This window comes from Embiotoca jacksoni, unplaced genomic scaffold (assembly GCF_022577435.1).
Source record: "Embiotoca jacksoni isolate LCO1_2020_lvr unplaced genomic scaffold, fEmbJac1.0.p SCAF_4, whole genome shotgun sequence".
Lineage (NCBI taxonomy): Eukaryota > Metazoa > Chordata > Actinopteri > Embiotocidae > Embiotoca > Embiotoca jacksoni.
The window spans coordinates 3,016,621-3,030,281 of record NW_027185392.1 but is presented as its reverse complement, the minus strand read 5'-3'; the positions used below and the strand labels follow the sequence as shown (position 1 = coordinate 3,030,281).

General features: G+C 41.9%; 1 protein-coding gene across 1 annotated transcript; it reads left to right on the top strand.

Annotated features, from left to right (window-relative positions):
- The first annotated feature begins 185 nt into the window (after positions 1–185).
- Positions 186–4,553, top strand: LOC138209626 (basement membrane-specific heparan sulfate proteoglycan core protein-like). The gene is made up of 8 exons (XM_069168318.1): positions 186–338; positions 1,038–1,184; positions 1,275–1,409; positions 2,157–2,329; positions 2,415–2,601; positions 2,684–2,863; positions 2,949–3,215; positions 3,337–4,553. Exons 1-8 carry the CDS (start codon positions 290–292, stop codon positions 3,339–3,341), a joined length of 1,143 nt encoding a protein of 380 aa, XP_069024419.1. The 5' UTR covers positions 186–289; the 3' UTR covers positions 3,342–4,553.
- The last annotated feature ends 9,108 nt before the right edge of the window (positions 4,554–13,661 follow it).

Sequence of the window (13,661 nt, the reverse complement as noted above, 5' to 3'; positions counted from 1 at the left end):
ATAAAATAGAACTTGGTTGAACACAGCTGCGGGTCATTTTGACCCAAGGCCAACACGAGGGTTAACATATTTAGCCAAGTCTAAAGTCTTTTGAATCAGACAATTATTAGCTCAAAAGGAATGCAAAAATATAATAGTCAATGCTTCATACGTGACTGGCAGTTAGAGACAATATTTGAGTAGAGGAAGGGGTTGGTGGAGGGTTAAAGGTCGACAGTGATAAGGGACAGAGAGAGACACACAGAGAGGTCTTGCACAGCAGAGAAACTGGGACTGTTGTGTGTTCATCATGGATTTGTCACCCGGGGCTTTGATCCTCTGTTCCCTGTTATGTTCAGGTAATGAATCTGATTGAATTTTAACAACAGAATTACATTTGCTGTGACACAGACTTAGTAGATGTTTCTGCCATCCTGACAGCTTCTCTGTTACTTTGTGTGACTGTTGAGACGTAACCGTATTTTATTTAATAAGGGTCAGATTGAGCAAAATTGAAGCCTAAACTCAAATTTAAATTAGTTTGTTGGGTCCTGATTATTCTGGATTATTCATAGACCACTGTAACGTGTCTCTATGGAAGTAATCCCCCCTCCCAATGAAAACTACTGAAATCATTTTTTTGACAGACAAGTTGCTCTTGAATTGTTGTAACATCATTTTTATTTTATATAAGCATCATAAATATATATATTTTTTCCCCTCCAATGTGCTTGTATGAGGGCAGAAATCACTGCAACAGCTATTTCAAAATCTGGGCAAATCAAGCCAAACATGTGATTTAGGTGAATCAACAATTTAATGTAATAAGATAAGATAGAGCTGTCTTTAAATTACATTTTCTTTGTGAAAAATCGCTTCCTTTGTTTTTTTTTGTCCATTTTAAATTTTTTGCTTCGTCAGCAGGCAGCATTTCTGTGTATTTACTCTGGCTGTTTGCTTGGTGTTTGTTGACGGACCTGTCTAAAGGTTCAGGGAGTTGATTTGTGCATGCATGTGTGTTGTTGCATTTGTGTATTAACAAGTGTCTCTGCGTGCAGTGGCAGCTCAGGGTCCTGTCGTAACAGTGGAGCCCCAGGCTGCCACTGTGCGACAAGGAGAGTCTGTCAGCTTTAGGTGCCAAGTGGGGGGCAGCGCTCAGCCAGTCCAACTGGAGTGGAGGAGAGCCAATAACCAAGCATTACCAGGTGAGGAGTCATAACATGTTTGCATAGTCACAGTTTTTAAACACTATCACAGTCTGTGAGGTTTGTCTGAATTCTCCTCTTTCCTTCCAGACAACGTAAAGGTCGGTCCTGATGGCTCTGTGCTGACGGTTGCAAGCGTCCGACCTGGAAACCAGGGACAGTACCGCTGTGTGGCTGTCGGCTCCGCCGGACGCGGCACTGCCAGTGCTGTGCTTAATGTCAAACGTGAGCTTGTCTTCACTGTTCACTGTGTGTGCAAAAGCAAAGCGAGAAAACCTAAAATTATACCTGGGCTCACGTCAACCAAAAATAAAATAATCAAACTAGAATTTGGGGAGGGGGGGGCTTTCCTCGCCCCTGCATAACTTACCTCCAGCTGTGATTCCCTGGCATTTCTACAAACTTTTACCAACTGGTGATTGTGAATGTGTGAGTACATCAGGTATCATTTTAGAGGAGTTGGTTTATGTTTTATTCTGTATTATGTGTCACAATGTGAAAACAAGATGACAATGTGAAGGCGTCACTCATGAACCTGCTGAGAATTGCGAACTGAATCTGCAACTCTACGGAGTTCTTACGGAGCTTTATAGTGAGTGTCACCTCATTGTTTAGCTGTCCAGCCCACAACTTTACTGTTTGTTTCAATGTCACTGCACTGCAACATTTTTGGCCCCGGCAGGCAGTAAGAAAACCCAAACAGCAGACAAACACTGGTGGCAACAGGCTGGTGAACATAGTGGAGCCTCACAGAACTTGGTAGAGACCAAAAACAGAGCAAAAAGAGAGTGAATCTTTGACATAATAAGAAATGAATGGTGTTGCTCCAGAATTTTTGGATCTGTAAATAAGCAGCTGTTTGCTTGGATGTTTACCAAATCAGCTAAACTGTCACGTCATTGTTGTGTTAGCTTTTCCCCTCTGTCCGCAAGCAGCCAAAAATAATAATAAGCGACTTACTGTTTCTCTCAGATGCTCCTAAAGTACAGCTGACACCGGCGGGGCCCGTGCGGGCCAGGATCGGCGATTTGGTGTCCGTGGAGTGTCGTGCCACAGGCAGGCCACGCCCCAAACTGGCCTGGAAACGCCAAGGATCCACCCTGCAGCTGGTTACCAAGGAGATAAATGATGTCAACACCATAGAGGTGAAATATAAAATCATGTGCGTGCTATTCTTTCATTTGTTTTTACATTGCAGGATGTCAAACACAGAGTATGTGGTTTTCTCAGTGGCCTGCAGCTCGTCCAGAGGACTCAGGACTTTATATTTGCCAGGCTGAAAACAACGAGGGGGTGACAGAGGTCAAAGTTCAGGTCATTGTCGAGGGCGGTCCTGGAGCACCGGTGGCCTCGGTGAGCACTGCGGAGATGACAGGGGTGGAGGGACATACGGTCACAATGGAGTGTCAGGCCAGCGGTAAGATGTCTTTATACATATCTCTCAGTTGTTCTGCTCTGACTTCTCAGTTTGAACTTTGTCCTCTCTGCTCTTCCTGCAGGTTCCCCTCCTCCTCTCATCACCTGGTCCAAGCTGCGAGCACCTTTGCCATGGAAACACACGGTGGTCGGTGGAGTTTTGACTCTGACCAGTGTGGGGCGCCAAGACTCAGGACAGTACATCTGCAATGCAACTAACATACACGGCTACAGTGAGGCGTACACGCAGATGGAGGTGGAGGGTGAGTGCACAACACAGATATTAACCCTGTACCTCCAGATCCTTTTTCACTGTTTGTGCTAAGAGTATTATTCTTCTTCACGCAGGCCCTCCGTACGCCACCTGCCTGCCAGACCAGGTGAGGCTGCATCCCGGAGATGCGTTGCGCGTGCAGTGCCTCGCCCACGGCTCTCATCCCATTCAGTTCGCATGGAGCCGGGTGGGCCGGGCGAGGCTATCTGCAGGAGCGGAGGTCACGAGGGACGGGAAGCTGCTTATAGCTCATGTTAAACAGAGTGACAGCGGAACGTACAAATGTGTGGCCACCAACCACATCGGCTCGAGTGAGGCGCTGGCCAAAGTTATCATAAAAGGTGAGCTGGTGTTCATGTTTTCTTACTCAAAGTCTATTAAATTACACGATCTGATGTTTTCTTGAGTTTTTTTTTTTTTTTGCTCTCTAATCATGTCTGTTTCTCTTCTTTATTTTTACAGCTTAAACTATCCGATCACATTGTGTTCCATTGAAAAAACCTTTACGCAGTACTTACAACTTCTGCAAGCCTGGGTTGTATCCATCAAGACAGTCAAATACTTAATACTGACAAACCAGAGAAAATTATACTTAATAGATTCATATATCATTTGATATATGAAGGTGAAAGATATCACGCTGATGTCATTTAAACGTTTGGTATTATTGTGCTTATGGGGTTAATTTTTTTACTTTTGTACCCTCGCTACTGTTATTGCCGTCATATTGTCCCTTGGGGAGCTTTTACTGGAACTCTGCATCGACTGACATCCATCAGTATTTGTGTGGGAGTTTTTTCTTCGGGCGGAATGTCCCTGCCTCCCTCCCTTCACGTCATCGGCTAAATCCACACTCGATGCACTGTCAAAATTAAAAGGATGGCAGGAAATGAACCACAAAATAACCACATCTAATATAAGAACCTTTATTATGCCATTAAATTTCAACTTCATGAATGAAATTAATGATGAAAAAAAATTGTTTTTATGTGTAATGAAAAATTATGCTGTCATTTAAAATATTTTCCAAAATGTTTTTTTCTGAAATGTACTCATTAGGAACAGTTACTTAAAAATGTAAATTATAATAATTATCATAAAAATACAGCTTAACATTCACATGGACTCAACGATGAACTGATTAGATATTTGTGGTCAAAAGTTAAAGGTCGAGGTCACTGTGATCTCATGCCTGTCCCATTCTTCTGATTACGATATCTCAGGAACACCGTGAGGGAATTTCTTCAGATGTGGCACAAACGTTGTCTTGGACTCAATCATGTACGAAGCAGAATGTGAGGGTCAAAGGTCACTGTGACCTCACCAAACACATTTGTGGCCATAACTCAAGAATCCGTTCACCAATTATGACAAAGTTTAATTTCATTTATTTGGAAAAAAGAATGAAGCGGTTAAATTTTATACCTAAAAGGTCAAAGGTCAACTTCACTGTGACAAGGGGAGATTTTGACAATATTTCACATTTGATACTGAATTGGTGACGCTAACCTTGGCCAAGCATGTGAACACATATTAGGATTCCTTCAAATTCAGATGTTATATGAATCTAGGCAGACATGGCTGTAAACTGCAGGTTGGTGGAAAGATTCAAACACGAGACCGTAATTCTAGTTTTTGTCTCTTTGTGAACCTTTAATAAAGATTATTTTGTCACAGTACTGTTTGTATGGTTAGTATGGTTGATATGACTGAATCAAAGTATCATCACCAGATCAATTGTAAATAGTCCTTCCATCCTCTGGAGATTGGACACCCGAGTTTCACTTATAATCATCACTTGCCCATTAGTGAAGCCAATGAGGTCAAATTAAACCCATATTTAACATTGCTTTTCCAAAGTAGCAAATTTATTTTGTTTGTCCCTTTTTGTATTTAATCACATTTCTGGATTTGGAGTTTCCCCCAATGTTTGTGCTTTCACTCTTGTGTGTATGTTCGGGGACACTTAAAAAAAAAACGTGAAACATGAAGTTCAGTAATTTTCATACGTATTCCTGAATATTTCGAATATGTTGTCGTTTAGTCATTCGACTGCTATATGACTGACTATAAATCCGAGTGTCAGTCCACAATCATGTCTTTAACCACATTGTGGCAATATGTAGCTTTAAGTTACACACATACAGTGGGTACGGAAAGTATTCAGACCCCTTTACATTTTTCACTCTTTGTTTCATTGCAGCCATTTGCTAAAATCAAAAAAGTTCATTTTATTTCTCAATAATGTACACTCAGCACCCCATCTTGACAGAAAAAAACAGAAATGTAGAAATTTGTGCAAATTTATTAAAAAAGAAAAACTGAAATATCACATGGTCATAAGTATTCAGACCCTTTGCTCAGTATTGAGTAGAAGCACCCTTTTGAGCTAGTACAGCCATGAGTCTTCTTGAGAATGATGCAACAAGCTTTTCACACCTGGATTTGGGGATCCTCTGCCATTCTTCCTTGCAGATCCTCTCCAGTTCCGTCAGGTTGGATGGTGAACGTTGGTGGACAGCCATTTTCAGGTCTCTCCAGAGATGCTCAATTGGGTTTAGGTCAGGGCTCTGGCTGGGCCAGTCAAGAATGGTCACAGAGTTGTTCCGAAGCCACTCCTTTGTTATTTTAGCTGTGTGCTTAGGGTCATTGTCTTGTTGGAAGGTGAACCTTCGGCCCAGTCTGAGGTCCAGAGCACTCTGGAAGAGGTTTTCTTCCAGGATATCTCTGTACTTGGCCGCATTCATCTTTCCTTCAATTGCAACCAGTTGTCCTGTCCCTGCAGCTGAAAAACACCCCCATAGCATGATGCTGCCACCACCATGTTTCACTGTTGGGATTGTATTGGGCAGGTGATGAGCAGTGCCTGATTTTCTCCACACATACCGCTTAGAATTAACGCCAAAAAGTTCAATCTTGGTCTCATCAGACCAGAGAATCTTATTTCTCATAGTCTGGGAGTCCTTCATGTGTTTTTTGGCAAACTCTATGCGGGCTTTCATATGTCTTGCACTGAGGAGAGGCTTCCGTCGGGCCACTCGGCCATAAAGCCCCGACTGGTGGAGGGCTGCAGTGATAGTTGACTTTGTGGAACTTTCTCCCATCTCCCTACTGCATCTCTGGAGCTCAGCCACAGTGATCTTTGGGTTCTTCTTTACCTCTCTCACCAAGGCTCTTCTCCCACGATTGCTCAGTTTGGCTGGACGGCCAGGTCTAGGAAGAGTTCTGGTTGTCCCAAACTTCTTCCATTTAAGGATTATGGAGGCCACTGTGCTCTTAGGAACCTTGAGTGCTGCAGAAATTATTTTGTAACCTTGGCCAGATCTGTGCCTTGCCATAATTCTGTCTCTGAGCTCCTTGGACAGTTCCTTCGACCTCATGATTCTCATTTGCTTTGACATGCACTGAGCTGTAAGGTCTTATATAGACAGGTATGTGCCTTTCCTAATCAAGTCCAATCAGTTTAATTAAACACAGCTGGACTCCAATGAAGGAGTAGAACCATCTCAAGGAGGATCAGAAGAAATGGACAGCGTGTGAGTTAAATATGAGTGTCACAGCAAAGGGTCTGAATACTTATGACCATGTGATATTTCAGTTTTTCTTCTTTAATAAATTTGCACAAATTTCTACATTTCTGTTTTTGTCTGTCAAGATGGGGTGCTGAGTGTACATTAATGAGAAATAAAATGAACTTTTTTGATTTTAGCTGCAATGAAACAAAGAGTGAAAAATTTAAAGGGGTCTGGATACTTTCCGTACCCACTGTACATTGTGTCCAGGCCAAAGAAGAGCAGTCTGAGTCCTCCCACTCTTAACAAATGGAGTGACAGATGCAGCACAGAGTCAAGGTTTAGTTCACCACATGACTGTATGTCATCACTACGTTTAAAAAAGACAGAAACCTTCGGCTGATCACTGCAGCTGTCTGTGTACATATGGACGACAAACTCCCTCTGAACAGACAAACCTCTGTTTGATCAGACAAATGCGTTGGACAGTGATGTGCCAGCTGTGACACATAATTTAAAGCAGCTCTGCCTAAATTAAGTGCTAGATCTATATTTAGGGTTTGCGGCTGCAGCAGGAGATTGAACAGTGAGCTACCATTTCCAAGACGGCTACCAGAGCGGAGCCGCTATCGGCAGCATGTGAATGTGGCCTCCCTCGTTAAATAAAAAAAAAATCCCAACCTCCATGGACAAGCAGGCTTTACCCTTTCCACTAGTCCTCCCTCCATATTTACAAGCATCTTCAAAGCTGGGGAGGAAACATCTGCCCTCTGTCACCTCATTCCACCCCCTCACTTCACAGACAGGGCACGGGTGGGAGGAAGGGAGACGAAATAAACTCACGACAGAGTAGTTGAGTGAGGAAATCCACATACATTTATAATTATAATGAGCTATTTAGGTGTAAAACAGAGAAAGAATATCAGTGACAGAGAGGAAATTAATTCTTAAATCGGCCCCCCCTCCTCTCTGTTTGCCTTTGTATACATATTAACTAGACATGGACATGTGCTCTCTAATGGAGTCTGATATAAACAGAGACTCACAGGACTCCGGATGAAGTCCCAGGAAAGGGATGTGCGCACGCACTCACAAACCATTTGTCTCCGTTTCAGAAGTATTACATTTGTTTATATTACAGAAGGAGTCGACTGCAGTTCAGCGTTTACACTGGACCACTCGTTGCTTATGTAAGGCTTAAGAGTTGAGGAAAGAGTAAAAAAAACAGCCACCGGGGTTCAGTGCGCGAGCAGAGTATAATATAAACTATTAATTTCCATTCATACCATATATTTCAGTATTCATTGAGAAGTGTTACTAGTTCTGAATTAAGACCAGTGCGAGCAGTAGTAATATGAGGCAAGAGCTTTCTCAGGAAGTGATAGGTGGAAGGGTGCGGTGGAGGGGCCGCCTGTCAAGTCTGTTGCTATGGGTTTCCACCTGGTGAACTCAGATAAACTGTGGCAGTGTGTGGAAACAACGGGGGGTTTCTTCAGGATGGAGGAAGGCAGGCTAACGGTGGGATAATGAGTGGAAGTCCTGTATTGTGTTGGCTGCGGAGCTGAATATCAGAGTGCAGAATATCACACGCTGCTTGATCTCACATTGTGTCAATAAAATGTTTCTGCTTTTAACTTGTGCCACAGGAAGCCAACATAATATATCCTGCATGCTGATCTAAATAAATAATTTCATATAAATGAGTTGAAATGTTGACAGAGGAAGAGTCAATAATCCCTGCTGAGAGAAAGAAGGGAAATGTACTGCAGGCTGCATATTATTTTATTAAATCATTATTTACTTTCTGATCTGGATCAGTAATATATTAAATAGTTTAAAGGACTGAATCAGAGATAATGTTTATATTCCCCGAAGATAGTCGTTCCCAACCGGGGGATTACAGCCCATCGGGGGTTCAGGTCATCAGATAATTTAATATTCATATTTCTGGTACAAACGATTTTGTGAATTAATGGGTTCGTTCACTTCCTCTAAACACCCTTAAAGCTGCACAAATAATTCGTTTTCTTCCTTGTGGTTGTAAACCATAGCGAGAGACAAGTTGACATTTTAACCCATGTCTGTCCAGATTCATATAATATCTGAATTTGAAGGAATCCTAATGTGTGTTCACATGCTTAGCCGAGATTAGCGTGACCAATTTAGTTTCAAATGTGAAATATTTTCAAAATCTCCCCTTGGCACAGTGAAGTTGACCTTTGACCTTTAAGATCTAAAATGTCCTCACTTCATTGTTTTTTCCTGTTAGACATTTGCATGACATATTTGAATAATTAGCGTACGGATTCTTGAGTACTTCTTTGGTTCCCTCTCACTGCTCTCATCAGTCTTAATTTCAGCTGTTTTTAGCAACAACAACAAAAAAGCTCCAATAAACCTGCTGCACTGTAGCTGCTCAACATTAAACTGATATGTTTTAGTTTGGATGATGAATTTTGTGTTTTTAATGCTGATGACTAACAGTTGTGCAACTGTTGCAAAATACACCATAGGCTAATACTGACACGCTGGCAAACTGTTTTAACTGTTGGTTTAACAGTTTCCATCAGAGCTCGAGTGTGAGCATCCGCACTTTGCTGCTTCTGCTGTCTCTCTTTTCTCGATTCTAAAGGTGTTAGTTTCCACACGCTTTTCAACACAGACATTAAAAACCTGGCACAGGCACCTGCAGACGATGCGTGCGCCTGTCTGAGATTTGTTTTAATGGTTTTAACAGGGAAGCAAATGACACTGAAGGCAGTTGAAGTTTGGCTTTAACTCGGGTTTGTGGAATCCTGAGAAGATGACGGGATTCAAGTCTGTCGTCAACAACGTGAAGATTGAAACGGCTACTCTAAAATTCAGTCATCTACAAATATCCCTCTTTATTTGGTACTGCGTGGCTGTTTTAACCCAAAACACTGATGTACACTACTATTACTTTTTCAGTCAATAGATTAAATTCTCACTTTCACCGTCCTGAGACAAACTCTTCTGAGAATGAAGAGCAGGCTCAGTCAGAAACCAGAGTACCTTTAGTAGATATAACACAATAATACAGAAAACATGCATTTGTCTAAATTTGATTAAATCAGGTCTTAATCCACTTTTAAAAGCTTTTTATCAGATTATATTTGTTTATCGGGGGGCGTTGTAGGTGGGGATAAAACATATAAACAGCAGGTTGACTCAAACCACAGTCAGCAGCATCTGACTGTTATAATGGTGCTGCTGCTTTTTGCTAGGCACCATAAATACAACCCAGTGTCGGTACGTCCTGTGATTGTGGCCTTTGCCTACGCACTCGAAACCCTGACCACTTTCTAAACCTTTTCGATTGCACATTGCACTGCTCCCTCCTGCGTTGCATAAAGTCGGTTCTTCCAAACCTTTCTAAACAGTTGCAGATTGAAGACAAGCAATCTTTCAGAATCTTAACCACAATTGTGTGTAAGTGTGATTGTGTGTGTGTGCGTATGCACGTGTGCGTGTTTGTGTGTGTGTATACCTTATCTCCTGACAATATGTCACTGGCCTTGGTGGCGTCAAAAGGAAACCACTTGACGTTCGGAAAAAGTTTGTGCTCTACTTCTGGTTAAAAATACGCAGTATAAAAGCAGAAGAAGGAAGCAGGCCGCAGACTGATTGACTCAAACACGGAGAGTTTGGTACAGTTTGTACAGCAGAGCACATGTTTTATTTGTGAAACCCAACAATGTATGAATTTGTGTCGTACAGACTATAAACTGAAGTAACGCTTTTACTGTTATAAAGAAATTTACAAACAAAAAGCATTGAGTAAATTGCTTTGATCACTAAGATCAGAACTGAAAGAAGACCGATATTCCCCTCTGCCATTATTGTTATGCATCTAATGCTTTCGTAAGATCTACCACAATAATGACATGACGAAACATCTAATTTTTTACCATGACAGGCCATATATAGTATTTAAACTCAAAAAAGGAAACAAAATCAGCATTACTGAGTCAGTTTTGTACATTTTCACAATCAGCAACATCCTGCTACCCCGAACCTCTCAGCGATCTTCTGTTTTTTTTTTTGTTACACTGCTTCGCTGTAGTTTCATGAAGCAGTGTTTTGTTTTATGAAGTTATACTGCTGTAAATAATTACAAGCTGTTAAATGGGGTTTGAAACTTATCGAGATGTGACAAAACTGAGGAGAGAAAAGTGATAAAAAAGAAAAAGAAAAAGAAGAAAGGTGGATGTGAGCAGGATGTGGTAACTGAGTGTAGGGTGGTAGTTATCAGTCCTTATAGTTGTGTCAGCTGTCCTCCTGGACGGGTGGAAAATACAATAACATGATCCCACAGTTGGGACGCGTGTCTCAGGATGTGAACGGCAACTGCAATTGTGTGATTATGATCCATCTACTCTGTTTCCACATGCTAGGTTCTGGCTGTGCGACTGCAGCTTTGGAAACTAACATTTGAGTTTCATTCCACCATGTACAGAAACTTTCCACCCTTCTGTGATGAAATAGTGAAGTAACTTTTACCCAGAGCCACGGCAATACACTCTGCTTTTACCCTGACAGATGAATGATGAATTAGTTTTTGTGAGCAGCAGGGGGATTAAAGAAAGAAGATTGTCTGTGTTTACCAACAGCTGATGAATATTTGATTTATTGGTGGCCGCCTGGAGTCATTCAGACTCTATCATGACTCCCCGGGGTGGGATGACTGCAAATCAGTGGCTGAGAAACACGAAAACATAGCAGCAATCTACGTGTTTCATGCTTTGAAAGTGGCTATCTATGCTAGATTTGAGGATAAATGTATTAAAGGGACAATCTGGGGATTTATTATTGCAAAAAGAAAAGTATTTGTCTTTGAATGTTACAACAGACTTGGGCTCTATTCCATACCTGGTGTGAGTCGAGCACTGGAACCTATATTTTCCATTATGCAGCTCAGTCGTGTCTTTTGTCACTGTCAGACAGCCTTTCCCTCCGAAACGCCCCACTTCATCCAAATCACACACCTTCAGTTTTTAATGCAGGTTTATTCGGAAAAATCTGGACTCTCACGCCAAAAGCTGAAAGCTCTTCTCTGAGCTGAGAGATTACACTCGAGAATTATTCTGCAGCTGTTTTCCAAATGAATCCGTTTCAGTGTCACATTTTTCCTTGCCTAGGTGTCTTGGGTTTACGAGCCACAAAAGACAAGTTGTCTAGGAAAAGATCGTGGTTAATTCTGGGTAAGTTTAATGTGCTCTGTTATTTACGCAACTAACTTATATTATTTAAAAGAAATCCACATTGACTTTTACATGCTCAAGGACTTCTGTGTGAAATTCCTGTTTGTTCCATCCAACCATTCCCAACCTCCAATGTAGCTGGACTTTATCACTCTACTTTGTCACATGATGTCCTTCTTCAACCCTGGTCCTACATGCGTGTACTTTTCACGCCTCGGGGAAGCAAAACGTGACACTGACACGATGTCCTCCATTGGACTGACTGGTGTTACACACATTTGGGCGATATCGGGCTGTGTTTACATGGGCTGAGCTGACACCTCATTTGTAAAATCAACGGAATGACCACTAAAAAGATGCTTTGGGAAATGTGTTTTTATTTTTTAATATGTGCTTTTAGTAGTGTTTCCCTTTTATGTCATGAAAAGTTGTGTCCAGTGAGAGGAGCTAACCCACATTTTGTGACATAACACGAACGGACTTTTAAGAAAATGCACACACACACACACACACACACACACACACACACACACACACACACACACACACACACACACACACACCGAGAAGCACAATTGTAAGAACTAAGCATCCACGTACTGTATGTAGTTCTTAAAGCTTATTTATGAACAAAAGCTTACACATCAGGACAGAAACTTTGTAAAAGGAAAATTGGGGTTAAAGCCTTTGTTACGTCATGTTTCTGTACTGGTGCTGCAGGTAGTCGTCCACAGATGGATTCATTTAGATTGCACGGATCAGCCATTTTGTACATGTACACGTATTGTGGCAGTGAAAAAGTGCTCTAGGGAATATTTCACTTTTTGCTATTTTTAATCGAAAGAGAACGTGTTTCACTTCCCTGCTCACAGTTTCCCAGTACAAAGTAAACTGAGGGCTAACTGCAACCACCAAGCTTTCTCAAAAACGGTGTAATGATCACTGCTACTTGTTAGCTTTGTAAAAATAACATTCTCCCTCTGACAGATCGCAATTTTCCCACACAGTTCCTCCTTTTGGATGACTGATGGCCACAATGGGCAGACGTCCATTAAGTGCATGTGGGATTCAGGCTCAGCAATATGCCAATATGAGCGCATGCACACAACCACACACACACACACACGCACACGCACACACACACACACACACACACACACACACACACACACACACACACACACACACACACACACACTGACTGGATCTTTCCATATGGGAGGAATAAAGTATATAATAATCCAGTTGCAGATAAACTTGCAGTTTGTTTTTATGGCCTGACACTCTCTAAGAGACACAGACAGAAGGAAATAAACACAGATCAATACAACACCCACTTACACACACACACACACACACACACACATGCTGATGTCTGGTGATTCAGACATTATTTATCTTTCTGATAATCTCTTTCAGGATGCTGAAGGGATATGAGCTTGTCTCATCTCAGCCTCTTCCTGCCTTCATGTGTGTATGATTTGCTTGTCTCCATGTCTCTCCTCGTTTGTCTCCGTATGCCTGGCCTTCTGTCTGGGTGAATATGATGACAAACGATGGTGGAGAGTCAAGAAAACCGAAACAATGAGAGACTGAAAAGGGAGGGAACAGAGGTCATGCCAGCTCACTGTGAACGCCTTGAGAATGTGCAACCATCCGCATGCAGCAAGAACACATAACCTCTAATCTACATCTAGGGGGTGGGGTGGTTGTTTTTTTTTACTGTTGCTTGGTAACCATGACAACATATACTCTACATTTCCTCCTATCTAAATCCGGTACATTTACTAAGCGTGTTCTCACTCTAGATGACTTACTGTTTCTTTTCAGTCCTCTCCTCCACTGCTGCTGGGTTTTGCATGTTTGTTAATGTGGCTTCTCCCAGAGCACAATTCAACTGGTGGTTTGTCCTCTGCCTAATAACGATTGTCCAATCACATCTCAGCAACTGTAACGATGAATAGTAGAGTTATCAAACTTTAGGTTTTTCCTCCTGCAGAAGCAATGTGTATGGAGCGATAATCCAGATATATAGCGGAGGAGCGGAGGGCTT

Bases quoted from the DNA above. Each gene is read 5' to 3' on its own strand.
- LOC138209626 (XM_069168318.1), top strand. From the start codon at position 290: ATGGATTTGTCACCCGGGGCTTTGATCCTCTGTTCCCTGTTATGTTCA. The intron at 339-1,037 runs GTAATGAATCTG...CTCTGCGTGCAG, and splicing joins CTGTTCCCTGTTATGTTCAG to TGGCAGCTCAGGGTCCTGTC. The intron at 1,185-1,274 runs GTGAGGAGTCAT...CTTTCCTTCCAG, and splicing joins CAATAACCAAGCATTACCAG to ACAACGTAAAGGTCGGTCCT.